This window comes from Crocodylus porosus, unplaced genomic scaffold (genome assembly GCF_001723895.1).
Source record: "Crocodylus porosus isolate Cpor-Errol unplaced genomic scaffold, CroPor_comp1, whole genome shotgun sequence".
NCBI classification, from domain to species: Eukaryota; Metazoa; Chordata; order Crocodylia; family Crocodylidae; genus Crocodylus; species Crocodylus porosus.
In genome coordinates, this window is record NW_017728886.1 from 196,777,676 (window position 1) to 196,803,022 (window position 25,347).

Here is a 25,347-nt window from a genome sequence, read left to right on the forward strand (position 1 = left end):
CATTGAACACCTTCAAGAGCAAATTAGATGCTTATCTTGCTGGGATCCTATGACGCTAGCTGACTTCCTGCCCTTTGGGCGGGGGGCTGGACTTGATCTTCCGAAGTCCCTTCCAGCCCTAATGTCTCTGAAATCTATGAAATTTTGAGGGGTGTCCCGAGTCTAATGGGGGCATCTCAAGTGTAAAAAAGCTGAGAAATACTGGTTTAGTGGTAGCAAAAGGGAGACATGTGCCCAGCCCAGCCTGAGAAACTCAAACCCATTTCTCCCAAGAGAATATTCTAACCAGCTGTTCTGGACAAGGGGCACTCTCCACTTTGGCTGCTGAAGCTCCGCCACTTAACGAAAAGATGCAACAATCACTAAGCCAGAAAGAGAGCAAACATGACTAAGCCTGCAATTAGCACTCTCATGAGGGACAGGAGGGTCCTAGCTTCTAATCCATGTTCTCTGGGTAAGAACTTTACTACAAGCACAAACACACGCAAAAATAACCACCAGCAAAAGTTGAATTCATAAAAATTCAGCAGTAACAGTCTAAATGTCTAAGTCTTTGGTTTCATAAAGCAAATTTTTCAGAACCAGAAGCAAAATGAAAAAGAAGAAAAAAGTAGAATCCATGTTAATACATCAAAATTCCATTTCCCAGCAGAAGGAACTTACGTGACTTTTGACATAAGGCTCTCTATCCAAATTCCTACCTGGTTGTCATGGGTATGACTTGGTAGGTTTTTATCTGCATATTCCTTTGGCTACAGGAAGCATCTTGGGAAAGGATAATATTCATAACATCAAAGAGCTGCTCTATGCGCTGGTCCTGACGGAGATCTTCACCACCTTTGACAAGGAAGGGATACTCCCGTTCATCACTGCCTCGGATGATTATACGCTTTGGTTTCCTCAGGGACTCCATTACTTTGATCTTGGAAGGAGACAAAAAGCAAACCACTATGGCACGGGAGCAACATACACAATTGTATCATCGTGGTTACTGCTTAGAACTGCAGGACTCTTGTGTTCTGGGGAAGCCTGATCATACTGCTGTTGCACCACCAGATAGCTTTAGCTTCACAAATTAAAGCAGAGTTTCATGTGGAAACTAATCATCAATGTATAAGAAATAACATTATGTCAGTCCTTTAATCAATCAGAAAAAATCTCTGTTCACTGTCAAATACAACCTCAGCAACTTCTTCCCTGTACCAGGTAGCTCACACCCAAAACACTATGCTGAACCATAATTTTGCACTAGAAACCAAAGGGATTTTGGCCTCAAACTTGTTTACGTACTCGTTCATCAAATCCTGATATTTTTGCATGGTATTCTGGCAATGGTTTCCCTTTAGCATCATACTGACCTGGGGAAGGGAGGGAAAAGAAAGAAAAAATAAAACAAATCATTTTCATTTAAACAGAGTCTCTAAACAGAGTATATTTAATGATAGACTATTTTGCCCAATATTATGCCATATTAAAGTTAACAGAATATTGTGCTTTAAACCTGATATTTAAGCAAAATAATAGTATGCTATTTTCTGCTTTTTACATATAAGCATTATTTTTCAGCTGTTATATTTGGAAGCCTTATTTATTATGGAGGACAGACCTTATTCAGACTGGAATGCAAATACATTCCATAGATTTTTATTGCAAAACTGCTGGGATCAAGAAACTACATAAAAGTTAAAACTTAAAAAAAAAAGACATTTAAAGATCACAGTAAAAGCTACGGGATATCTAGCCAGAAACCAGAATCATGGTAGCTTGAGATTATCTAGTCAGTCTCCCTGTGAAGGCAGGATGTAGCACCCTGATGGAGAAAATAAATACCAAAAGGATAGGACACTTTCAGCTAAGAGGAACAGAACTGCATACAGGTTTCCTTCGCTTTATGCTGTACCCGTGTTCCTGGAAAACAGCACGTAACTCAAATTTGTATAAAGGGAACCCATTTTATAATGTAACAAATAGGGATACAGTCGAAGATCTCGACTGTACTGATGCCCAGACTCATTTCTCCCACTTTTTCAAGACAATTTTGGTACTCACCAACAGCAGACAGTACACACAAGCACAGGGCACTATCACAATGGGGATGGCAACTACAAAAACACGTGGTGCAGACAATGAGCAAGGAGCACAGATCCACAGAAGAGACTATATTTTGGTGTGCGTCACTCCCACAGTGCACTGCACAAAGTGGCTGACTGCGGGCTTCCACCACGCTGGTTGCGTAAGAGTGAATTTACCTTGCATATAATGAATTTTTGGTATAAAAAAGTTTATTACATAAGAGCGAATTTGCACATACAGAACCCGCATAAAGTGAGGGAAACCTGTAGTAAGTACTTCTATACGAGAGCTCACCACCCTTAGTGCTGTACAGAGAACATACCAGGGATCTCCAGTTCATTCCTCCGGAATTCAGCTTTAAACTCGCTCAGCCAAGGTGAATATTCTCTCAGATTTCCAGGTTCTTTCTGGCCGTCTCTCATTTTTGCAAGAAGAGCATTTACAATCTTGCAGAATTCGTTGTCCTTCATATCTAACAGTTTTGAACCTCCTTTCCCAAACTGAGTGTCAAACTCCTTCCCATAAGCCTGAAGTTGATTTACAAATAGGAGTCAATGTTATTTGTATTACTGCAGTGCCTAGAAGCCATCATGGACTAGGCACTGGTATGCTAGGCAATGTGCAAAAAACATGCAGTAAAAAGATGGTGCCTCTTTCAGAAAGTTTATCAGCTAATTAGAAATTCTCTTCACACCAGCAAGATCACACTTGTCCGGGCCTAATTCTGAGTGTATATTGGGTAACACAGGGTTAAGTTTGAACACGCGCAGACAAGCCGAGCCAGTGGAAAATCACCAGGGTGCCCAGCATGTGCCCCCTGCACAACCTTAGGGCTTGTCTATCAAACCTGACCTAGTTTGTAACAACGCGCATGCTCAGTTCTGCCAACTATATGATATCATCGGACTAGAAATTTCTGTGAACAACGCAACCTGATTGGCCACCTAAATTATATTTAAGGCTTGTGAGACCCCGCCCAGGGAGGAGACCAGACCCGACCTGAGAGAGCAGAGGCTGCTATTGCAGGGACTGCTCCTCAGGAGAGCCTTTAGGCCTAGAGCCCTGGCTGCTACCAGAGCTCCACTGGTCTCCTCACGGCTGTGGTTTCGCGCTTGTTCCTCTTCATCTCTGTACTGATTCCTTCGTTACCAAACCTCCTTCTGGCTTTGACACCGACCACGATTTGACCGACCCAACCTGCATCGATCACCGACCACGGCATTATCACATCACTCTGGCACCGACCTTGGCATCGCTCTCAATCGACCTCGGCATCATTCTCAACCCATTTTCGTCCACGTTGGACTTTCATTTCATTACAGTTTCGTTGTTTGTCTGTCCCTTTTATGAGCTGTTGACCAGTCCTGGGACTATTGAGTCGGGCAGCCGCACCTAGCCTCCTGGGCTAGAAAGCAAGGGCTCGGCTCAAGAACCCCGTGGACCAACAGACCCCTCTCGTTGTTTATACTGTAACTGAACAAGCAAGCCTTCTGCCTACACTCCAGAAGCGTAAGTAAATAAAATCCATTTGTTTCGAAACCGCACGAGTCCTGTACCGCTCAGACTCCTCGCCGCTAATCCCGCCTGTTCGTTCCGAACCGCTCGGCCCACCGTGACCTTGGGGCCCTATTCCCCGACAGCACTGTACAGCAGAACCATTTTTATGCTAAAATATAGCATGGAAACAACATTTTGCTACAGCGCTTTATAAGGGACTGTGTCCATGTAGTAGGAGAAAAAATTTCCACCGCCCTTACAGAGCATCAGCTCTCTAGCTCCTGATCAGCGCACATTTATTGAATCACAAATACCTACAACTGCAATATGACTTTCCATGTGCATGCATGCACACTCACCTCTGAACTAACTAGTCTTTGATCCCCATTTTCCCCCTCTATTGATTTGGTTCTGTAATTCTTTTTCCTGTTACGTGGAATGCAACAACCAGCATGGCTTCTTTCCTTTACTCCTCTCTACTGACACCACCACCTGATATCAGCAGGGACATCCACAACTTTGCCCCCTACCTACCCAAAGATATCAATAAACTACTTATTCCTGAGAAGTAAGAGCTAATCAGAAATGTTATGCTTTCTCATTTGAAGATATCAGCTACCGTCTTCTTCCTTCTCAACCTTTTACAATAGATATATTGTTACACAAGGACAATTCAACTATTTATAAAACTGAGAGGGTGTACTCTAAATTGCCCTCAAGAATTTAGATGCAACTGAAAAGCAAAATAATACTTACACCTGTAAAACAGCCCCATAAGCAGGATAATTTTGGAATGAATTCTAATTGAGATAAATCAATTACTAAAAAGTGTAGGACAGTAACTGCACTGCCTCAATTGATGTACCTAGCTTCATCTATCATCATCACAAATTAAAATTGCAGCATCCAAGTTCACTCACTCTTATATAACTCAATGTGTAATACAGTTTCAAGTAATTGTTTTAATGTGTCTTAGCTACAGCTATTTGCAAATGATTTGAAGTTTTATAAAAGTAACTTTCCCCTTTGGTTAAATTGCTAATATTAGATGTTTTCAGGCAATAAACTGACTGACTTTTCCTTCCCTCGTGAGGGCAGTGATCTCAGACAGATTAATATTTTTCACTGAATTACTAACAATGGCAGGTTTTGTCATAAGGATTAGTGATCATCAGATATCAATCAGCATGCATAAAACCTTTATATATTTAATATATTTTCAACTTGTTTTGCACTTGTACTTTACATTTATTTTCCTCATGAAAGGATGATTCTCGCTAATAATCATTACAGCACGCTAAGTAGCAATTAAACGCAACTGTTTACATTGAATCTGGTACTACTTTTTTTTTTTTTTTTTTTTTTACTAGCTAGCAAGAGGATGACAGGTACTATTCACATGTTTAACAAGTTATCTAGCCTAACATGCAGTACATGTATTTATTCAAATTATTTTTGATTGAAATATTTTAGATTGTACCATATTACATTTTTATTTACCATGAGTATTTTTTCATTCATTATTTAGATGGAAAAATGCAGAAAGCTAGCAATTTAAGATTTTTACTAACTGATTAAAATACATTAACTGTGCTGGATACATAAGTAAAGTTTATCAAATCAGGTTTTGCACTTAAAAATGAATTGATTTATTCAACAAAGAAAGTCTCACCTACAGTTAGTTATTTGAACTGACTGATCAACCTGTCCTTCAGTATTTTAAAACTAGTATACTTCAGCCTGTTATGCTTTGTTTTAATTTGTAGATTGGATTACTTGAAAACCAGCCTTCCTGATTTTAACTCCCAATTTCCTTCAGATTCTCAAGTTTATTGAACTGAACTAAAATGAATAAAGACAATCATTCTCTCTGACCTTGCAGAAGAGACGCCAGCTGTCAAAAGGTGGTTCATTCATTTCAGACCCTGATTATAAGTGTTCAGCTAGTTGCTGCCTCCAGTTCAATGCTTCCAATTAAAAAAATACCAACAAAATGCAACATATGAATATTATTTTTCATTTAATTTTGATGATTGATAAATAATAAGTTTAGAGCTTAATATGGATTGTCAGTTTCATGTTTAATTTAAATACCTTTTCTTTTCAAATAAGCCTGTTTAAAAACATGGATTTTAAATTTAAATCAACATTTTGTTTAAAGATATATTTTATCCACCCTGACAAGATGAGAGGTCAGTATACAATACAGCAATTTTTGCAAATACTACATTATAACAGGCAGATGTCTCATGTTGAATTCTGGAATCACAGCAGTTGCCCATAACAACTTGCTTTATTCCTATCATAGACATGCTTTGTAGACAAGTATAATTACAGGTTTTAGTTCTTAGGAGTTTACAGTATAAGTGATCATTTATATAAAATGTGCGAGAGAGGACTTGGCTTAGGTACTAATTGCTGTTTCCACAGCTACTAAAAAATTAATCTTCAAGTTCCCACCAGAATTAAAGTGGCTCTTTAAAAGCACAGTGCTGAAAAATCAGTATATCCAACATTAAATGGAATATAAACACAGAGGATTTTTTCCCTTCCTTTACACTAACAAAATCATGAGGGTCAATAAGATGTTTCAGAACATGCTAGTTCAGCAAACTCCAACCTCTAAGAGGTATCAAAGCAAATCACTTGAAATAACCTTAACTCTACCCCTCCCTCACCTGGTAACAGCTACTGGGAATGTCTTGAATGGGCTGTGCAAGCTGAGGTGCAGTGTGCCATGGGGACTGCCAATCATTGTGGGAAATGAGAGCAGTCTGGTAACTGAAAGTATAAGTCAATGGCATCCTGTATCTTAGAGTACAGGGGCTGGAGATTTTGCCACGTGGTAGTGTTTTTATGCAGTAAAAGTAATAATCTGTAGGGCAAACATAGGTATCATGTACAGCCCAGAGCACGAATCTGTTTTACTGGCATCACCCAAAAGCAGATGAGTTACGGCGGAGTTAGCATTTACTTTAATTCAATTTCCCTGGTTTTCGGAGACTGAGCCTTGCTGAACTTGACATCCCGGGAGGGCACAAAATATTATCTGACAAGGTAAACTCCAGTGGAATTCCCAGGTCAAGTGATCTTGTACACAATTAGAGCTAATATTTTAATTTGATCTAAGATACTGCTGTGGCTCACAAAGTAGCCAATGTTAAGTGATTCTTTAAGTGTCCTGCCCTGTTCTGTATATCGTGCGATATCTGAACGGCGTGAAGTTGTATTTTGAAATGTTTCTAGAGTGTGGTAGCCGAAGGTGGCAGAGAATTTACAGAATTTAATGCCCTGAAATTTTAGTTTTATTCCACAATTGTCACAGTAATTTGAAGCATATGAAAGGAACACTGATGTATCCCTTCTCCCCATCTCCCTCAAGAACTAGTCCCTAGCCACTCTCTCCTTCCCACCCCATTATGATAATTAGCCTATAATAGAAACCATAAAAAGTTGTTCCTTGTTGTTTGGCACCTTCTGTGGCTGCATTCTTATATCACAAGGAGCAGTATACTAGATTTACAACACATCCTTGGCTATGCAGCCCATGCTCTAAACCAGGCCTTGTCCCTCCCAGATGCCTCCCAGACAGCAGAAGCAATTAGCCTATGCTGAGTTTTCTGCTGCTGCGGCTTATAGTTTCATAGTTGGCAGGTTCAGAAGGGACCCGAGCAGATCCTCAAGTCCAACCCCCTGCCATGGGCAGGAAAGGATGCTGGGGTCAAATGACCCTGGCTAGGTGGCTGTCTAGCCTCCTTTTGAAGACCCCCAGGGTAGGAGCGAGCAGCACTTCCCTTGGAAGTTGGTTCCAGATCCTAGCTGCCCTGACTCTGAAGTAGTGCCTCCTGATATCTAGCCTGAACCTACTCTCTCTTGTGGCCGTTATTCGTAGTTACTCCCAGTAGTGTTTGGGGGAAGAGGGACTCCCTGTTTCCCTGCTGGTCCCCCTGGTAAGTTTATAGACAGCCACCAGATCGCCTCTTAGCCTTCTCTTGTGGAGGCTGAACAGGTTCAGGTCCCATAGCCTCACATCATAGGGCCTGCCCTGCTGTCCCCATATCATGCGAGTGGCCCTCCTCTGGACCCTCTCGATGCTGTCCACATCCCTCTTGAAGTGCGGCGCCCAGAACTGGACGCAGTACTCCAACTGCAGCCTGACCAGTGCCGCACAGAGGGGGAGGATCACCTCCTTGGACCTGCTTGTGATGCATCTGTGGATGCATGACAAGATGCAGTCTCACATTGTCAGCCCATGTTCATCTGGGAATCAATAGTGACTCCAAGATCCTTTTCTGCCTCTGTGCTGATGAGAAGGGAGTTCCCCAGCCTGTAGGTATGCTGCTGGTTCTTCCTCCCCAGGTGCAATACCTTGCACTTGTCAGTATTGAATCCCATCCTGTTCTCATCCACCCACCCCTGCAACCTGTCCAGATCTAGTTGTAGCCTGTCCCTCCCTTCTAGCATGCCCACCTCTCCCCACATCTTAGTGTCATCTGCAAATTTGCATAAGGTGCTTTTCACCCCCTTGTCCAAGTTGCTGATGAAGATGTTGAACAGTGCGGGCCTGAGGACCCCCGCTGCCCCATCCCTCCAGGTTGAAAATGACCCGTCCACCACCACTCTCTAGGAGCAGCCCTCCAGCCAATTTGCCACCCATCTCACTGTGTAGGCATCGTCGCCTAATTTTTTAATGAGAATGGGGTGAGAGACAGCATCGAAGGCCTTCCTAAAGTCCAGAAAGACTGTGTCCACCGCAACAGCTATGTCTAAGGATTTTGTTACCTGGTCATAGAAGGCCACCATGTTGGTCTGACAGGACCTGCCCCTAATGAACCCATGTCGGTTGCCCCTAAGCATAATCTCCCCTGCTGGCCCCTCGCAGATGTGCACCTGGATAATTCTCTCAAAGAGCATCCCCAGGACCGAGGTAAGACTAATGGGCCTATAGTTTCCCGGGTCCTCCTTCCTCCCCTTTTTGAAAATGGGGACTACATTGGCCCTTTTCCAGTCCTTTGGTACCTCACCAGAGCACCATGAGTGCTTGTAAAGCCGTGCCAGAGGTCCTGCAATGACCTCTGCCAATTCCCTCAGCACCCTGGGGTGGAGATCATCTGGACATGCTGATATAAACACATCCAGCCCCACCAGAAGTTCCCTGACCCTAAGCCTGGCTGTGCCTCTCCTGAGTCCATGGGGTGGGTGTCCTGCAGAGGCCCCATGTTACCTGGTGCCTTCCTTTTACTCCCTATGTATTTAAAAAAGGACTTCTTGTTATCTTTGATCTGGGTCACTAGTCCTAGTTCCGTGTCCACCTTTAGCCTTCCTAACAGCCCCCCCCCTACAGTCTCGAGCAATGGAGGTATAATCGTCCTTGGTGATGGCCCCTCCCTTCCACCGGGTATACACCCTTTTTTTAGCTTTCAGACGTTCCTGAATGCCTTTGGTAAACCAGGGGGGCTTTTGAGCATTCTTGCCCCCTTTGATTCACATTGGGACTGTCACCCCTTGGGCTCGGAGGATCATCTCCTTAAGGAACAACCACTTGTCTTGGACTCCCAACTCCCCTCCCCTCCGGGACCTCAGTGCCTCACTGACTAATCTCCTTAACTCATTGAAATCGACCCTCCTTGGACACCCTGCGCCGGATGGTGAATGATGATCGCTAATTGCCCACGTGGTCAAGAACTTAGCTTGGATCTCTCTACAGGACTTAATCTAAGGCACCTAGGTGGAAGAAAGTCAAGCTCCACATGACTGCATAAATAGAAAGCCCTGGGTGTAAACAGAGGCAAATACATTCACATATAAAATGCGAAGGAAGTAGAAGCAGGGATGACTGAACAAATGCACATATAATTCTCAGTGGGCACACACTGCTTTGTGGACAAGTCAGGAAGTAGCAATCAAACTGCATGCAGTCCAAACATACCACATCTGCAGTATAATTAAAGGACCGGTCCTGAACACCTCACTCAATCATTCATCTGATTAGGGCTGTATGATCAGACAAGATTATCTAGTCCACACGTTTTCCTTTTCAATTTTTCAGGAGCCTCCTCTCCCCTCCCAAAACACATCAATACTATTCAGTGTCACTGAGTTGAGATTTTAGATGTACCTGAATAAACCTCCTTCTGAACAATCCAAGACCTGAAGCCTGCAAGTTTCCTAGGCTCCCATACATTACTTCATACATTTCTTTAAGCTTGGCCTTATTTTTCTGAGCTTTTCCCAACTCATTTCTCACAGCATCAACCCAATCCTGCAAATACAGAAAAAAGCAAGTAAATATGAAAGACAATGTTTTTTGGATTCTCTCCAATAAATCAAATCAGATATCTTAGACTTATTATATTTGCTATTGATGTGACTTAGTAAATACAAAGGTCTTGGACATTTGTAAGCAATTCGAGAGCCAGAGGAGTGATTTTTTTTTTTTTTTTTAAATAAAATGCTGCTCCTACTCCAGGGGCGGGCAATTATTTCTGGTGGAGAGCTGCTTACCCAGCTTTGGCAGGCTGTTGAGGGCTGCATGGGTAGCCCTGCCCCTTGACAGGTGCCCTGCCCCCTGGACACCATCTTGGGACCAATGTCCCAATCAATGTCTTGGGACCAATGTCCCAGGGCCAGTATTGGTGGGGCCCAAAGCAGGGCCCAGGCCGGCAGGGGTCTGTGGAGCCAGACTGGGCTGCACCAACAAGGAGGGGGGAGCTGGCCCAGCTTCATAAAGTCCCTGCTGGCTGGGATCCCGCACTCATGCCACCCTGCTCTGGGCCCCACTGGCACTGGCCCCGGGACACCGGAGTGGGCTCCATGTTCCCGCTGGCTCCTGTGCCCACTCACACCCAGTGCCCCCAGCCCCGCAGTACAGGCAGGAGGCAGCGCACAGCCCCAACCCCCTGCTCACCGGGAAGGAAGAAGCTGATGCTGAGTGCAGGGAAAAGCGGCCCCTCGTCCACCCTGTGCTGCAGTCGCTCACAGCCCACGAAGGGCTGCCTGTGCCTGCTCCTGACAGCCCAGCATGGGCTGCGAGCAGCTGCAGCATGGGGCAGTGGACACTGGGCAGGGGAGGGCTGCTTTCCTCCATGCTGAGAAGGAGCCCAGGGAAAAGTGGCCCCTCCCCCACCCCGTGGCTGGTGCTCCCTGCTGCAGCCACTTGCAGCCTGCACGGGGCTGCCTGAAGCAGGCACAGGCAGCCCCAGGCAGGCTGCAAGCAGCTGCAGCACAGGGCGTCAGGCATGGGGTGAGCATGGGGCCGCTTCCCCACCGCCCCCCCACACTCAGATTTTTCCCAGGCCACTTTTCCCCGAGCTCCTCCCCTGTCCGGGGTCCTCCCCTGCCCTTCCCCCTTACCTGAGGTTCCGGCGCTGCCGGGGCAGCCATGTGCTCCCAGGCCAGAAGCCTCTGCTGGGTCTTCTGGCTGTGGGGGGCGGGGTTGGGCAGGCCCTCCTGTTGTGGGAGCCTGCCGGGCTTCCCCTGGGTCCTACTGCCCTTGGTTCCTATCATTTTTTACAGGAACCAAGGGCAGATAAATATTAATTTTCTAAATTTCTTAGGAGCCCTGTGGGCTGCAGCCCATGGCCATATTTTTCCCACCTCTGTCCTACTCCCTCATTTGTCGGGTTACTGCAATAGCAATTATGCATCAACCTAGGTCCTGGCCCATTGGGCCAGATATGCAAATATAAAGTGAGAGTCCCTGCCCAAAAGAATTTATAGTCTAAAAGGGTAAGGAAAGGTGCATAAAAACAGAGGCAATCTAAACAATGATTATGCCAGTGTTTCACCCTATGTTATGCTTTGCCACTTAGCATCTTTCCTGGTTCAAGTTAAATCAAACCCCCAGCATCCCAGCATGCTTTCCAGCCCTGGGCTGTGCTGTGTTGCCTGTGACAGACAGCAGAGCTAGCCCTAGCCCTAGCCCTCTCCTCCCTAGCTGAAGCAGTGAGGGCTGGCTGACAGGGAGGCAAACCCATCTGGAGATGCAGCCCAGTCTGCAAGGGGGGGGAGAGGGAAGCACTGCCCCTCCCCCCCCAGCAAACCTCTGCTGGGGTCTGGGGCTAGGGAGGTTAAACACCCCTTCCCCTGCTCAAACTTACTGCTGGCTCCAACTGCAGGCTACAAATCCTAGAGGCACGTGGAAGCAGGAAGAGGAAGTGCTGAGCAACCCTGCAGAGTCCTGCTGTTGCAAGTCTGGACCGCAAATTCTAGAGACCTTGGGGGCAGCAGGAAGAGAAACTGAACACAGCTCTAGCACCCTCCCGCTTGTGGCCTGAGCCACTGCAGGCACATGGCTGCATTTCCTGAATCAAAGGTAAATTTGTAGGTTCACTTCTGTTTCAATTTAATTTGTGCAGCTTAGACTAACCTGCAAAGACTACATCGATTCAGCCTCAGGCTTTTTGACTGTCTGTACCTAGCCTAGAAGATCAGCTAGACTGGCTAAGACAAAGGAAGGAAAGGGTGTTGGCTAGAAAGTGTGAAGGAGGAAACTATAGGAGCTGGTGCAAATTGCCAACAGAACATGATTCTGTTATACCTTGAAGAGCATCTCAGGGTTTGAAAGCTGTTCCAGAGCCTGAACAAAATCTTGAATCACTCCTCCTCTGTCCAATTTACTTTTTATCCTGTAAAGAAAATCAACAGAACAGTCCCACAAAAACTGCCATCAGCATATTCTCAGTCAAGTGGTCCAGATCCTCTCCTACACTCAAGGTTTGGACAAACAGTATTCTACACAACTCATGGACGGATAGAAATACTTTCACACAGGGCTGCTTAGTAGCAGCAGTGGGATGGACCACTGCATGGCTGCTAAAGCACTAAGTTGCCCAATTCTCTGCATTGCTTGCTTTTGCTTGGTATTTGCCAAGTGTCTGCTATGAAAATAGCAGCTCAAAATTGCTGGGGAGGAAAAAGAGGTCTGGGGGGTGGGAGTAACTTTTTGTACTGAAAACTCAGGAAAAACAATAGGCATTCACACCCACACATGCCACACAACTGGGCAACAGTCATTAACTGTGAGAAGCACAAGAGGCTTTGCCTTCTTGTTTCAAAACTAAGACATGTATTTTGCGCTGCATATAGTGGGATTGTTTGAAGATCAGAAAATTGCCTGGTATAGAGCTAGCAATTAGTTATTCTAGTCCACCTTACCTACTATCAGTACGGTGTGGTTAGCAAACCTGAAACTAAGTCCCGTCTCTTTCAAGGCTGCTATTAGGAGCAAGACTTTTGGAGGAAAAATGTAACAAGCTACAAAAGGAGGTGTGAATAGCAGTGTATTCTCTGACTAGTATTAATATAACCTGTATTGTTGGTGAGGTGGGAAGAACAGAGAGCAGATTATTCCCTTCATAAATGAGTAGGCATACTTAATTGGCCTTTCCTGTTGGAAACCATGGGCAAAGAGCTACTTCCATTTGTACAATTTAAATGGCTTACACTGAAATGTAAAAACATGAACAAGGTTGAAAACATGACAGAGGACACTCACAAGAATTAGTTTTGCCAGGACTTGACAGATTTCAAAAGCTGAAGTTACACTGTCTTCAAATATTGTAGTCAACACCTAAACTAGATTTTTCCCTCTTGGTGATAGAAAGTGGAGAATGAAGGGTTAATAGGGAGTCTGCAGAGATAAGTAGTATGTCTTGAACTATAAAAATGCATTCAGCTCCAAAAAAGAAATTCCATGCTCTTTTTGGATGTTTAAGGATAGCATGCATTTTAAACAAAACGGCTTTTTCCATGTAAAAATCAGAGCAGACATACAGCCTTATTCCATGGTCATTCATTCAAATCAAGGTCAAATTACCCCCTTGGCAAGTCTACAGTGTATTTATTACACAGGAAAGTAACCAGATAGACTGTCATGTGTCTGCTTCCTTAGTCAGCTTCATTTCATGGTTTTGCTCCCATCACCTTAGCTGCTTGCAGACGTTAAGAAAACCAAACAAAAAAGGCATGCTTTACTGGAAAAAGCAGTGCGTTACTTCAACCCGGCTCTGCAGCATCTATAAAGATTGGCTGCTTCAATCAGCTATTAGATAAAAGCACCAAAAAGCCAGGTTGAAGCAACACGCTGCCCTTCTGGGCGTGTGCTGGGCTCAGTGTGGGAATGCATCAAGTTTAAAAGTAAAGCACCGTTTTCTGGAGGGGTTTACAGCTGAAAGCACCTGGTGGTTAGGTGCAGTAACATGGGCTACCCCAGACCATCTAACTTGAGGACTGATTGTACATCTACTCTTTACTAGAGTAAATTTACTATGGCGTAAAATCTGGCTTAAAAATTATTCTGTTGCATAACTATGCCTCTAGACTATCAACCTCTGTCTCACTCTAGGATTTTACCATATTGCCGCATTTGCAAGTCAACTTTGCTTAGAAGTCAACCTCCTGTTTTCAGGAACATTTTAGAATCCCCCTCCCTGCCCCCCATATTTGCCAATAACTTAAGTCCCTGCACTGCAAAAACACACAGGAGAATCAAATAAGCGAAGAAACGATCCAGAGAGTTAAATACACTAAAATTAAAAAGTATCCTCTGTGCCAGAGAAATTCTGCCCATGGTTCACCATATCTCAAAAATGTTTAGCTCAATGGAAGCTGCAAGTTTAAATAGAGTGAAAGACCTGTATTAAAAGCCAGATTTGAACTGCAGTCCTGGATTCAAATTTCATAGGACAAGTGGAGTGAAAAAAAAATACAATTAGTCCTGGTTTCAGAAGTTTGAATGCCAAATTTTCCTAATTATTTAAGAGACACCGTGAATGGGAAAGTGGCGTTTGTTTCCATTGCTGTTGTGCACATACTCAGCTCACATTTGACTTTAAAAACATGACCAAAATACCTTCAGCTAATTTGGGTTCTGGAAGAACATAATATGCTGTCTTTTAGAATATTTTAAGTTCAGCCATTTTTTTTTTAGTTTAGTATTAGAAATTTTCAGGATCACTTGTCTTTTCCAAATAACAAAAGATGTTCAAAGGCACCCACACTTTTGAAGTGTATCCAACTACATAGTTTCCTACCTCTGTGGCGCTAGTGGTGACCAGCCCCAGAGTTGGGAACACAACACTATTTACTTCCTGTAGCAGAGCCAGGGGTCTAAAAGTCTGAATCTGACACCACAGTCTTACCACTTCTGCACTTCTACCCAGCCTGCCTCCCACTCCAATAGAACAGACCACAGAGATAACTTATTTCACAGTGTTTAGTTTGACCCCAGTTTAAAAATTAGGGAAGTTAGGATTTTCATTGGCACCATGTATAAATTGGAGCTGGGCTCGGAGTTTGGCTGGTTTGGTCCCATCCCCTGTGAGCAGTGCTGCATGGGCCACGCCAGCTGAGCACCGAGCCCAGCACCGTCTGCTGCAAGCAGCACTGCCGAGTACTGAGCCCAGCCCTGTCCCCTGCAAGCGGCACCAGGCTCGCAGAGGATGGAGCCCCACCAGCTAAGCCTGGCCTTGTCTGCTGTGTGCAGGGCTAAGTGCTGAGCCTGGCTCTGCCAGCCAAATGCTGAGCTGGGCACCACTCGCAGGGGACAGGGCCCGGGCTAGGGCCAGGTTCGGCTGACATGCTCCAGACAGTGCTGCTTGGAAGGTCCCCTGTGAGTGGTGCTGGGCTTGGTGCTCGGCTGGTGCAGCCTCATCCCATCCCATCCCCAGCAAGCGGCACTACATGGGCTTTGCCAGCTGAATGCTGAGCCCAGTGCCACTTGTAGGGGATGGTAATACAGCGTATAAATGAAGGTTGAATTTTAAAAGTTAAAAATTGGGCTTCAAACCTCGAATTATATACCGTGAAATACAGTAGATCCCCAGGAACCAGAGCACTTCTCAAGCAACCACCACAATGGGGCAGATGACTATGTATGGCACTCTTAAGAGCCAGCCAACACAAGGTCATCTGCTCCAATATGGTGGTAGTGGAGTAAATAACCCTGTGCAGCACACTTAAGGGCAGAGGCGTACATGACTGCGTAATGTTGGTCCTCAAGAGTGCCACACAGAGTGACCTACCCCAAACATTAATGTCATATCATTCCAATCATAGGTCAACACTGTATATAAGCCAACTGTCATTTTAATGGTTCTTTTTGATGGAAAAAGGTCAACTTACAATGAAAAGATCTGTTACATCTGAAACTACATATAACAGATCTGCAGTAGTTTCATCTATCTGAAACAACATATTGTTGAGAGCAGGTAAAAGGCAAATACATTTTTTTTGTTTTATTTTTTTCAAGAAGCATGGTAGATCAAGAATGGTAGATGCTCAGCACCTCTAAAATAAATTGAGGCATTTATTGTTACTCTTATATTAACATGCACTATCACAATAAGTGCCAAATAGGATAGCACATGTGGGTGCTTAAGCTTAGACATTACTAGTAAAGTTGGTTTACTTACTAGTTTTTCTATGCTTTCCCTGTAACTAAGCATAGTACATACTATGTTGTTTGCAAAGTATAACTTTCTGTAAAAAAAAAAAAAAAAAAAAAAAAAAAAAAATCTATAAATTATTATTGGGATTTAAAAGCCCACCTTGTTACAAATTCCTTGTTTTTATGGCCAATTGCAGTGTCTTTGAAGGAATAATTTTCACTGCTGATCATAAAAGGAAATATAATTGCTTGAGGATAGTTATCTGCAATCTCTTCAACAGTGCGGTGCACAGCTACTGCTTCATCTTTGTCAAGTACTGCCATCATCTGGCTAATCCAACCAATGAACTGCCAGCAGGGAACTGTAGAAATCTGCAAAATACATGGTTCACATCTTCAACATTTATTCCTCATTTCTTGTACATAAGCAAAAACAAACAAAACAAAAAACTGCTCTTTGTCCCAACACAGCAGGCAGAAACGCATGGAAAGCGAGAGTACAACAGATTGCACAGAACATCCCCTGCCAAAGGATTCACTTCTACTGCTTGTTAACATTTTCCTTTGCAAAAACGTTATGGTTTACTGGGCAAGCAAGGTGAGATCCGAGACTCAATTGCATTACATTTGTTTGTCAGGATGCAAAACCTGCACACCACTTCTAACCATCTTCAAAATTTCAGGGAAAGCATTAGCCACCCCAATCCTATTAATTTTAATGAGAATATGAAAACCAAGCAAGATGAAATCAAGGATCTGCCAAGACTTGCTCATTGATTAGTATACCCATAACCTTAATATATTCTACTACAAACATAAATGATCAGAACTATGCAATGCCACTGCCTGCAAAGCACTGACCTTGGTGTCGAAGGAGGACATTCCAGTCCTACCTTCCAGGACAAAAGAGAAAAAAAATGTCCCAACATGTGCATGTGGTTCCTGTGGAGTCTGTCTGCTAGACAAGACTTCACTTGCTGTCTTAATGTGTCAGTCATTACTGCTACAATTCTTCCAACCTCATTTTCCACAAGTATATTCTCAGTTTCTGGAGGAAACCAAGCTGCATTCCTGTCTCCCTGACACCTTTCTGGTCTGTCTTCAGTTCAGTACTGTCTTCCACTCTGTATGTACTAGCGTCAGTATCTAACAGGAAAGGGGCGTTGAAAATAAAGGAAAGTGAACACAGAAGCAGTAAGAAGGGAATAGGGGATGCAGAATCCTGGGCATGTGGAAGAGTGGGAAGTGGTAGGGCACAGGAAAATCCTGATGTGGAATACGAGGACAAAAAGCTTTGACCATGGAGGAAGGAAGGGGGATGCCATTACGAGGGAGGGTATAAAGTCCCTGTCATGGGGTAAACAGAGGGGTAATGAATGGCTGGCACCCAGAGAATGGAAGGAGGCATTGCTGCATGCAACAAGTTCTGCCAATAGAAGTATGAATGTACATAACTAATCTTATATCTCCACTGATACATTCCACAGGTGACTCAGCACAAAATACATTGAAACGTGCCATAAAACTAGTACCCAAAATTACATAGCAGACCACAATTCTATTTAAGTGAAAAGATTCTGCTCATATAATAAATTGGATACAGTAACGATCTGTTGTTCTGCCTTGCTCTAAGCAGCATGGTAAAATATCTTCAATTTATTTGAGCAAGACTTGCCAGTCTGCCCACGCTTAACATCTGCTAGCCGCCTCTGTCATCAAACTCACCTTAACTTTATTTACAATACAATTTCCTGCTCTTGAAACGGAAGCAACTAACCTCTCGTGCCATTAGACTTAGGGTCTCTGCCGGATACCTCTCTATTATTTGCAGCAGCCTGGGAAATTTTAGCCTGGCTTCCCTGGAATTCAATTTTAAAGCTTTTATCATCTTCTCCACTACAATAGCTGGGAATGTCTGCAGATCCACTGCACCAATATCTGCCAGGAGACATTAAACAAAAATTATCAGAATCGCCATCATTTGTTTCATGTCTTTGATCATTTAAAACATTGATCTTTATTTACTCTTGAGCACAGTACATATTTTCAGTGCTCTGTAGGGGATTTTAACAATTTTTTATTTTCACTTTGTTCTAGTTCCCATTGCAAGATCTGTTTGCACTGCATGCACCAGCAACACATGTATCCTTGGGTCACTAGGATTAGCTTTTATCAGGAGGCTGCATCACCACTAATATCTTGCCCATTTTTAAATACAGCACTGTTGCAGTCCGGGACGGAACAAGAAGAGCATCTCCTGGATAATTATCCCACAAGTAAGATGGAAACCTCATGACTCATCAACGTTGAAGCCAGGAAAGATGGTTAAAAAAATTATTTAAAAAAAAAAAAGAAAAGGATGTAAATATCATCTAAATTAAAGATAAAATATTTCAATTTAAATTCAAGCCCTGCTGTCATCTCACAAGTAGCATGAAAGGAAATGTATTTTAGGGACATTCAATCAACAGGTGTTCTTTCCCTGCTAACACTACATAACATTTTCAGCTACCCAGCTCTAGCCTTTGCAGGCATTTGGACTGTTCTTTGGCATCTGATTGTTTCCTTGGGAGTTCCTGTAAGATGTATGTAATTTCTGATCACCAGATAAGCCTTCTTCCTCTTTACGTAGGTGCTTGTCACAGAAATCAACCAAAGTCATGTAAGCATCTATCACTCCAGTCAGGTCTACATGCTCCATGGTACAAGACTGCATTTCTTCTTCAGCCTTCCTCACTGCATTGGTGAAGTACTGGAAAGCCCGCTTGTTCAGACTTCCAATCACCTGAAATTCAACCAAAAGTGGAAATCACATTAGCAGTAATACTCTGCGATTCTCTAGAGCTCAGCAAATTAGTCATGCAGAAGTTATTCATTAAATTTAGCTTTTTATCAATATTTCATGAGGAAAGGTTCTTGGTTCCAAGTGTTCAATAAGGCTGTGCAAAGCTTCAGTCCCCGATTCGATTCGGCAGAGATTCAGTCTGATTTGGTGGCCGAATCAACAAATTGAATCAGGAGATGCTTTAATTTCTGCAAATCAAATCAGAATCCTCCAAATCTATTCAAAGAGATTTAGAGTGATTTGGTGATTTGGATATAGACACAGCTTTAAATATTTTTTCCACATACCTCAAAGTACCAGCCAACTTGTGAATGCTGCAATGGTGGGGTGGATGGAGCATCCCACAGAAGTGTGGGGGACTCCCTAGTGCAGTCGGCAGCAGACCTGGAAATATTTCCAGTCCACTTCTGGTTTCGCTGCTAAGCGTGAGGTGGGCTCCCCACCTCATGCTCCTGTGGTACACTCCATCCGTCCCACTATGCAGCATTCATCAGCTTTGCCTGGTACCTTGAGGTATGTAGGAAAAACATTTAAAGCTGTGTCTATGGCCGAATTGATGATTCTCCAAATCAGCATCAAATCTTCAGATTTGGATTCGGCCGAATCCAACTGAGGACAATGATCCAAATCAACTAATCAAATCACCGTCCCCGATTCTGGCCAAATCCGAATCTGAATCTAATACAGCCCACTTCACGCATCCCTCGTGTTCAGTATCTGAAACTTGAGTCATGTTGGCTAACTGCACACACCAATCACACGTTGTTGTTTTTGCTTAGCTACTAGACTGGCCTAGCTATTAGAAGGAGTAGAGAATAGACACGTCCTTTAAATCCACAGCCTCCAAACCAGCAAATTTGCTTATTAGACTACTTGAAAACAGTTCATATGAAAACAACTGTGCCTGAAACAGATAGGGTTTTGTTTTAGTTTTAAAAGACCATGCCCAGTTCTAGTTTTTAACTTAATTTTTATACCTGTTGTCGCTTTGCCAGTTATGAAAAGGGAGGTTCAGGGCGGTTATAGATGCTTCTATTATGATACAAGTAAACAAACAGAAATCAAAGCACTTACAAAAGCATCATAGGTCTATCAAGTCCTTCAGCTACCACCAATGCAGTCACTTGTTTGGAATGTACCATCCATGTGACAGCAACCCCAGGCAATGCAGAAATACCATGCATCAGTGAGAGAGATGATAGCCAGCACAGCTAGACTGAATTTTTGGTAGACAGAAGCACAATATGGAAACTGGATTTTGATCAGGGCTCTAACTTTAAGGCATTACCTATTAATGCCCTTACTTTTACAGAAAGAACTGTGGTATCTCAGCATGCCACCAAAAAAGGCATCAGTGTAGGAACACTGGTTAAACAGCGACACCAAGTAAACAGAACAGTAAGGCACAGACTCCTCTCCCTGCAGCACCCAGCTTTCTTGCAAATGTCTAACCTTTCGTAATTTTTGTTATCCAACAGGGATCATAGTATAAGGCGATGAAGAACAGACCTCCAGCTCACCTCCCAAACATCTATTATAAAGAATGCTGCTTCTCATTTCAGTAGAGCAAGTCAGACAAAAACCCTGTAGCATGGCCTGAGAGTTAAGTACTTATTTCACAGAAATTTTAGGGCTACTGTCAGGCCCTTTCCTTTCTATATCACACTTTGGCTTTTCTTTGGTATCTATAAAAGGCAATAATCTGACTTAATATTCAGCCTTGTTGTACTGATACAATTTGTTTACAGATAGCACCAGCTCCTAAGGCAACACGTAACAGAGGGAATGTTCTAGCTGTAGTTATTCCCCAAGACCCCTGATCAAAGGCATCTATCAAGATCAGTGGAGATAAATCAAGAGTTGCAGCTGAAGTTTTCACTTGAATCCCTCAGACAGATGGAACTTCACTTTCAGGGCATCTCAAACAATTACATATGCATTGAAGACATTGGTAGGGTCTGTTTCATAGAGAAATAAGGCTGGAAGGACACTCAAGGAGATGTTGTACTCCTTAATTAAGGCAAAGGAGTTCCTTTTAATGGTACTCTCTCAACTATAATCAATAGCTAAAATGATTTAGACAGCTATACTAATATCAAAAAACAACTACCTTCATTGGCTAGCTTTGCCTGACAGATATCCAAGGGCAGCATTCCTGCACCTACCTGTCCGGCAGGTTTCTGCTCCCAGTGTAGATGTCTCTGTACACATGCATGCTTTCAGCTACACTGCTTTCCCTACTCTGTAAAGACATGCCAGTAAAGGAGCAGCTTGGGAGGATGTGGTCACAGCAGAATTGAAGCTCTATGCAGGATTTTTAACTCAACAAGAGATAAGGAAATGGATTTTCCTCTCCTGCAAGACCTGCAGAGGAACAATGCCTCTCCCAAGTACACGGGCTATCCAAGGGTAAGGGTGTGTGGCTAGAGGTCAGGCTAACAGGAACTGTTCACAGCTGTAGTGCACTGAGAAACCAACACAAGCATTAGTGTGGGTTTACTGTAATAACCAACATGTGCTCAACTGACTTAAGAAACGTAACATTATCCACAGCACTGAAGAACTTGAAAAAAGGAAGGAGTTTCCTTCACCTTTTCTGGACTGTCAGGCTTCTCTCCAGAAAGCATTGAGACTTTTCTAACTTTATCTTCCTCGAGTTCCTCAAGACACCGTGGATCCTTGCTAAGAGCGACAGCCATAATGCGGTAAGTGGTACCCAGGAGAAGATTTTGATTACGCAAGACCTCTATGCTCTTGCTCAGGTGGTCAGGCACATTCTTATCTGTTGGAACGCAATCGTAAAATTAACAACTTGGCAGTGAAATAGATGCCCATGAAAAAAAAAAGAACAGAACCCATAGCATGGCTTCTGGTCCTACTAGATAATGCATTACCCAGTAAGGAGACAGTTTTCAACACTGTGAGTATTTTTTGAGGGCTACTCTGGCTCTGACAGGAACTGTGGCTGACACGGCAATAGCTGTGGTTCCATCTCACTAGCCAGCTGTCTCTGGTTTTAGATTCCCTCTGCAGATCCTTCAGAAGCTTCTTAGCAACTGCAAAGATGTTCTATATGAATAGATCAAGGTGATAGTTTTTTGGTAACACATTGTAGAAGGGTATAAAAAAAAAAAAAATCAAATCAATAGAAAAGACTCCTAAATGTATGCAAAATGTGGAAGGGTTCCACTGCTGAACAGCTTATATATGAAAAACAAACTTATACCAATGAAGATATGGGAGGGGGAGGGGAGGAAACTGATCTAAAAGTTGATGGACAGAAGAGGTTTTATTCTATTTGTATCAAATAATTATCAGTCATCCACCAATACAAACACCAATCAGTAATTTTAATCTGCCATGTGGCCCAATTCAACAAAGCATTTAAATGTGTTCAAGTGCTTTGAGGAACTAGGTCTATAATAAACAGAATTAAATCAAAACCTTATTCTCAGTTTCGCCTAACCCTTTAAAACCATATTGCGTTTATATGTGTATTGTAGCATACGAAGGAAAAACTCTCTCTCTCAATCTCTATCTACAGTACCTAAATTTGATAGGGTGAACTAAGATACAATAGAAGCATTCCATATTATAATGGAAATAATTTTTAATGTTACTGGACTTGTTCCAAGCTGGGAACCCTCAGCTCTATTTTAACGCAGAATTCTCATTCCCTTCATTTTAACTGACAGACCCTATTCAAAATACATGGACAAATTTTTGAGATGTGGTGTTAAAAATTAGGCTTCTAAATCACTTAAACTATTAATAAGTCGTCTGACTTCCATATATATGGAGTATGACATTCAGTGAGCTCAACAGTAGTTTTTGAATGTTCTAAAAACAGGTTATTTAGTTGCAGACTTTAGATAAATGCTGGTCACAGTATCTATTAGCATCCAACGAGAAAAGGTGTGGCTGATTGGTGTCGAGTGGGACAAGGTAAGGCGAGCTGGTTCAATCTGAATTTGGTCTGTAGCACTTTATATAGAAAGCTGACTTGTACATGCCTGCAATAAATCACGAGACTAAATATATAAAAATAAGCAGCTTTGAATTATGATCAATCACAACAGTTTTATTCAAAACATCCTACTCATAGCTATACTCTTAATCTATTTATTCTGAAAAACATCATATCATCTAAAGAGCAAAAACGAGCCTTTAGGCACAGTTCCAAAAATTACACATTTAAGTGTTTTTAATTAAGTCATCTATTAGTTCACACAGAAAGAATCAGACCTCCCCATGCATTCAAAAATGCTTCGTGGGAACAAATTCCTATGCCATCTGGGCAATCTTGGGACAATTAACAGCATGTTTCCAGATCTATCTGATTCATGAGAAAATCATAGAAAACACAATTAGGCCACGAAGAGTCACCTGCTTTCGGGCACTATCTATCATCTTCATTTTCATGTTGAATTTGCAGCTTCTAATCACTGAGTGAATGCTGTCTTCTTGCTGATCCACCTCCATTTTGTCACCAATGTCTCCTGCTCCAACCACCTCCATACTGTCATCAGCTTGGACATTAAGAAGTTTCTCCTGAATTTTGTCAAGAAAGAAACACCTACACAGTAGAATGGTGAAAGGGAATACAAGTTACTTCCACATACACTGAACAGGAAACACAGATGTATAATTCAGTGCTGCCATTCTTTCCACTGGCAAACACAAATGAATAATTTCAGTCAGTACCTGATGGAATTGTGCTCCTTGAGGAAGAAGTAGGCATATTCTATGCATCTGAACAGTTGTAACCATGGTTAAAGTGACCCAACTAGGTGGTCAGGGATTTTGGAATGATGTGTCACTTTTACTTTGAACACTGCACCTGGCTGGAGAACCTAACTCTATATAATGGAATTTAGGTACTAGAAAATGCCTCTACTTTTGCACTGTTTTTATATAACTTCAATCCCAAATTTACTGAGACAAGCCTTCACGCCTAACTCTAATGCCTCCATAAAATGTAAAATGGTTTATGAAATCTAAGTGCCAGACTATGCTACATGTCACTCCTAGACCCAAAAACAAACTTTAGATTTGTATAGGCATCCTTTAAAATTTATATTCCAGCTGTGCTCAAAGACCCCAGTCAAAGTTTGGCCCCACCAATACACTAACTTTGGCCCCACCAATACACTAACTCATAGTAAGACCTCCTTACTCCTCAAATTCTTATGTAATTTGACAGGACTTCCTCCAAGGCAGACTTATTCAAGGCGAGGAAGGGTGTCAGTCTTCACTTGCACTTGATGCTGCACAAACAGAAAGCAGTCCCAGTCTCAAGAAGCCTGACAGTGTAATTTAAGACGAGATGAAATGAATAGGTATCTTTCTAGTCCACAACAAGCTTTTATCAGATTTGTAATTCTCCAAAGTCTGTAGGTTATGGGACTTTCAAAAGGTAATAAACAAGGGTAGATCAAACTTATGAGAAATTTTAGGGTTATTTAGTCCAGAGGAAGAGACTGAGGGAGATTTGATAACAGTCTTCAAAAATGCCTGGAGGGCAACTACAGAGAAGATGGCAATGGCCTTTTTCCTATGGTCACATAGGACAGAACTAGTAGCAAAGGGCTCAAGCTGCAGCAGAAGAAATTTAGGTTGGAGATTAGGAGGAACAATATGACTATGAGGGTGGTCAAGCACTGGAATATACTACTTAGAGAAATTGTGCATTCTCCATCCTTAGAAATTATCAAGAGGAGGTTAGACAAGATACTTGACCGAGATGGTTTGATCCTGCCTTGAGCAAGAGGCTAGACTAGATGACCTTGTGAGGTCCCTTCCAGTCCTACTTTCCTATAAGCTAAAATGTACTTTGGTTAATGTCCAACCAAAAGTTAACAGCTTTGCAGAACGGTTAACATCTTAGCTGCCCAGATGCTCCCAAGCCCGCTTCTTTCTTTTTTGTCCTTGTGACAAAGTATTTAGCAAAATTTGCAGATTCACTGGAATCTGACAGGGTCATACTGTGAACACTTCTGCTATGGCCTCAAACTTGCAAACTCTGGGCTGTCAACTGTGCACCTTAGTGCCTGCATCACCTCAACCTCCCTCTCCCCTCCCATCCCTCTGCCCCCCCCCACCAAACCTGTGGGGACACAGAAGAGATGATGCACAAATATAGAGGAGTTCACTGAGGGAGATGTCATGTGAGCAACAGAGAATGATGTGGAGCTGCACTGAGAGAAAGGAGGTAATGTGGAGAAATAGCGTGGGGAGAAAAAGAGAACTTGCAGGTTTGGAAAGTATTTTATCTTCTTAAGAACTAGACCAGGAAAGTCTCCTGAAAGCCAGTCATTTCTAGAAAGTGCAGCACAGAAGAAGTTTCAAGTTATAGTTGTTGGGGTTTTTTTTAATTTTTACATAGAACATACCTACACAAACAAGTTCCTGCCAAGTAAGTTTACCATATCAGTTATCCCACTGAACTACATGTAACCCACCATCCAAGTAGTCTTCAACATGCATAAGGGGTCAGAATTAGACCAGGTTCACTTACAGCTCCTATTTCCCAATAGCATATCTA

The 25,347-nt window shown here is 42.8% G+C and overlaps 1 protein-coding gene across 1 annotated transcript in view; it reads right to left on the minus strand.

The window, feature by feature from the left end:
* Positions 1-25,347, minus strand: part of PRKDC (protein kinase, DNA-activated, catalytic polypeptide) — a 131,690-nt gene that overhangs the window by 17,166 nt on the left and 89,177 nt on the right. The window contains exons 69-79 of the mRNA XM_019542262.1: positions 23,190-23,379; positions 21,698-21,872; positions 21,395-21,585; positions 18,563-18,743; positions 17,736-17,896; positions 16,119-16,330; positions 12,110-12,197; positions 9,689-9,832; positions 2,396-2,600; positions 1,291-1,358; positions 702-922 (exon numbers count right to left, since the gene is read on the minus strand). Of these exons, the coding sequence (XP_019397807.1) occupies positions 702-922; positions 1,291-1,358; positions 2,396-2,600; positions 9,689-9,832; positions 12,110-12,197; positions 16,119-16,330; positions 17,736-17,896; positions 18,563-18,743; positions 21,395-21,585; positions 21,698-21,872; positions 23,190-23,379 (1,836 nt within the window). The remainder of the gene's footprint in view (positions 1-701; positions 923-1,290; positions 1,359-2,395; positions 2,601-9,688; positions 9,833-12,109; positions 12,198-16,118; positions 16,331-17,735; positions 17,897-18,562; positions 18,744-21,394; positions 21,586-21,697; positions 21,873-23,189; positions 23,380-25,347) is intronic.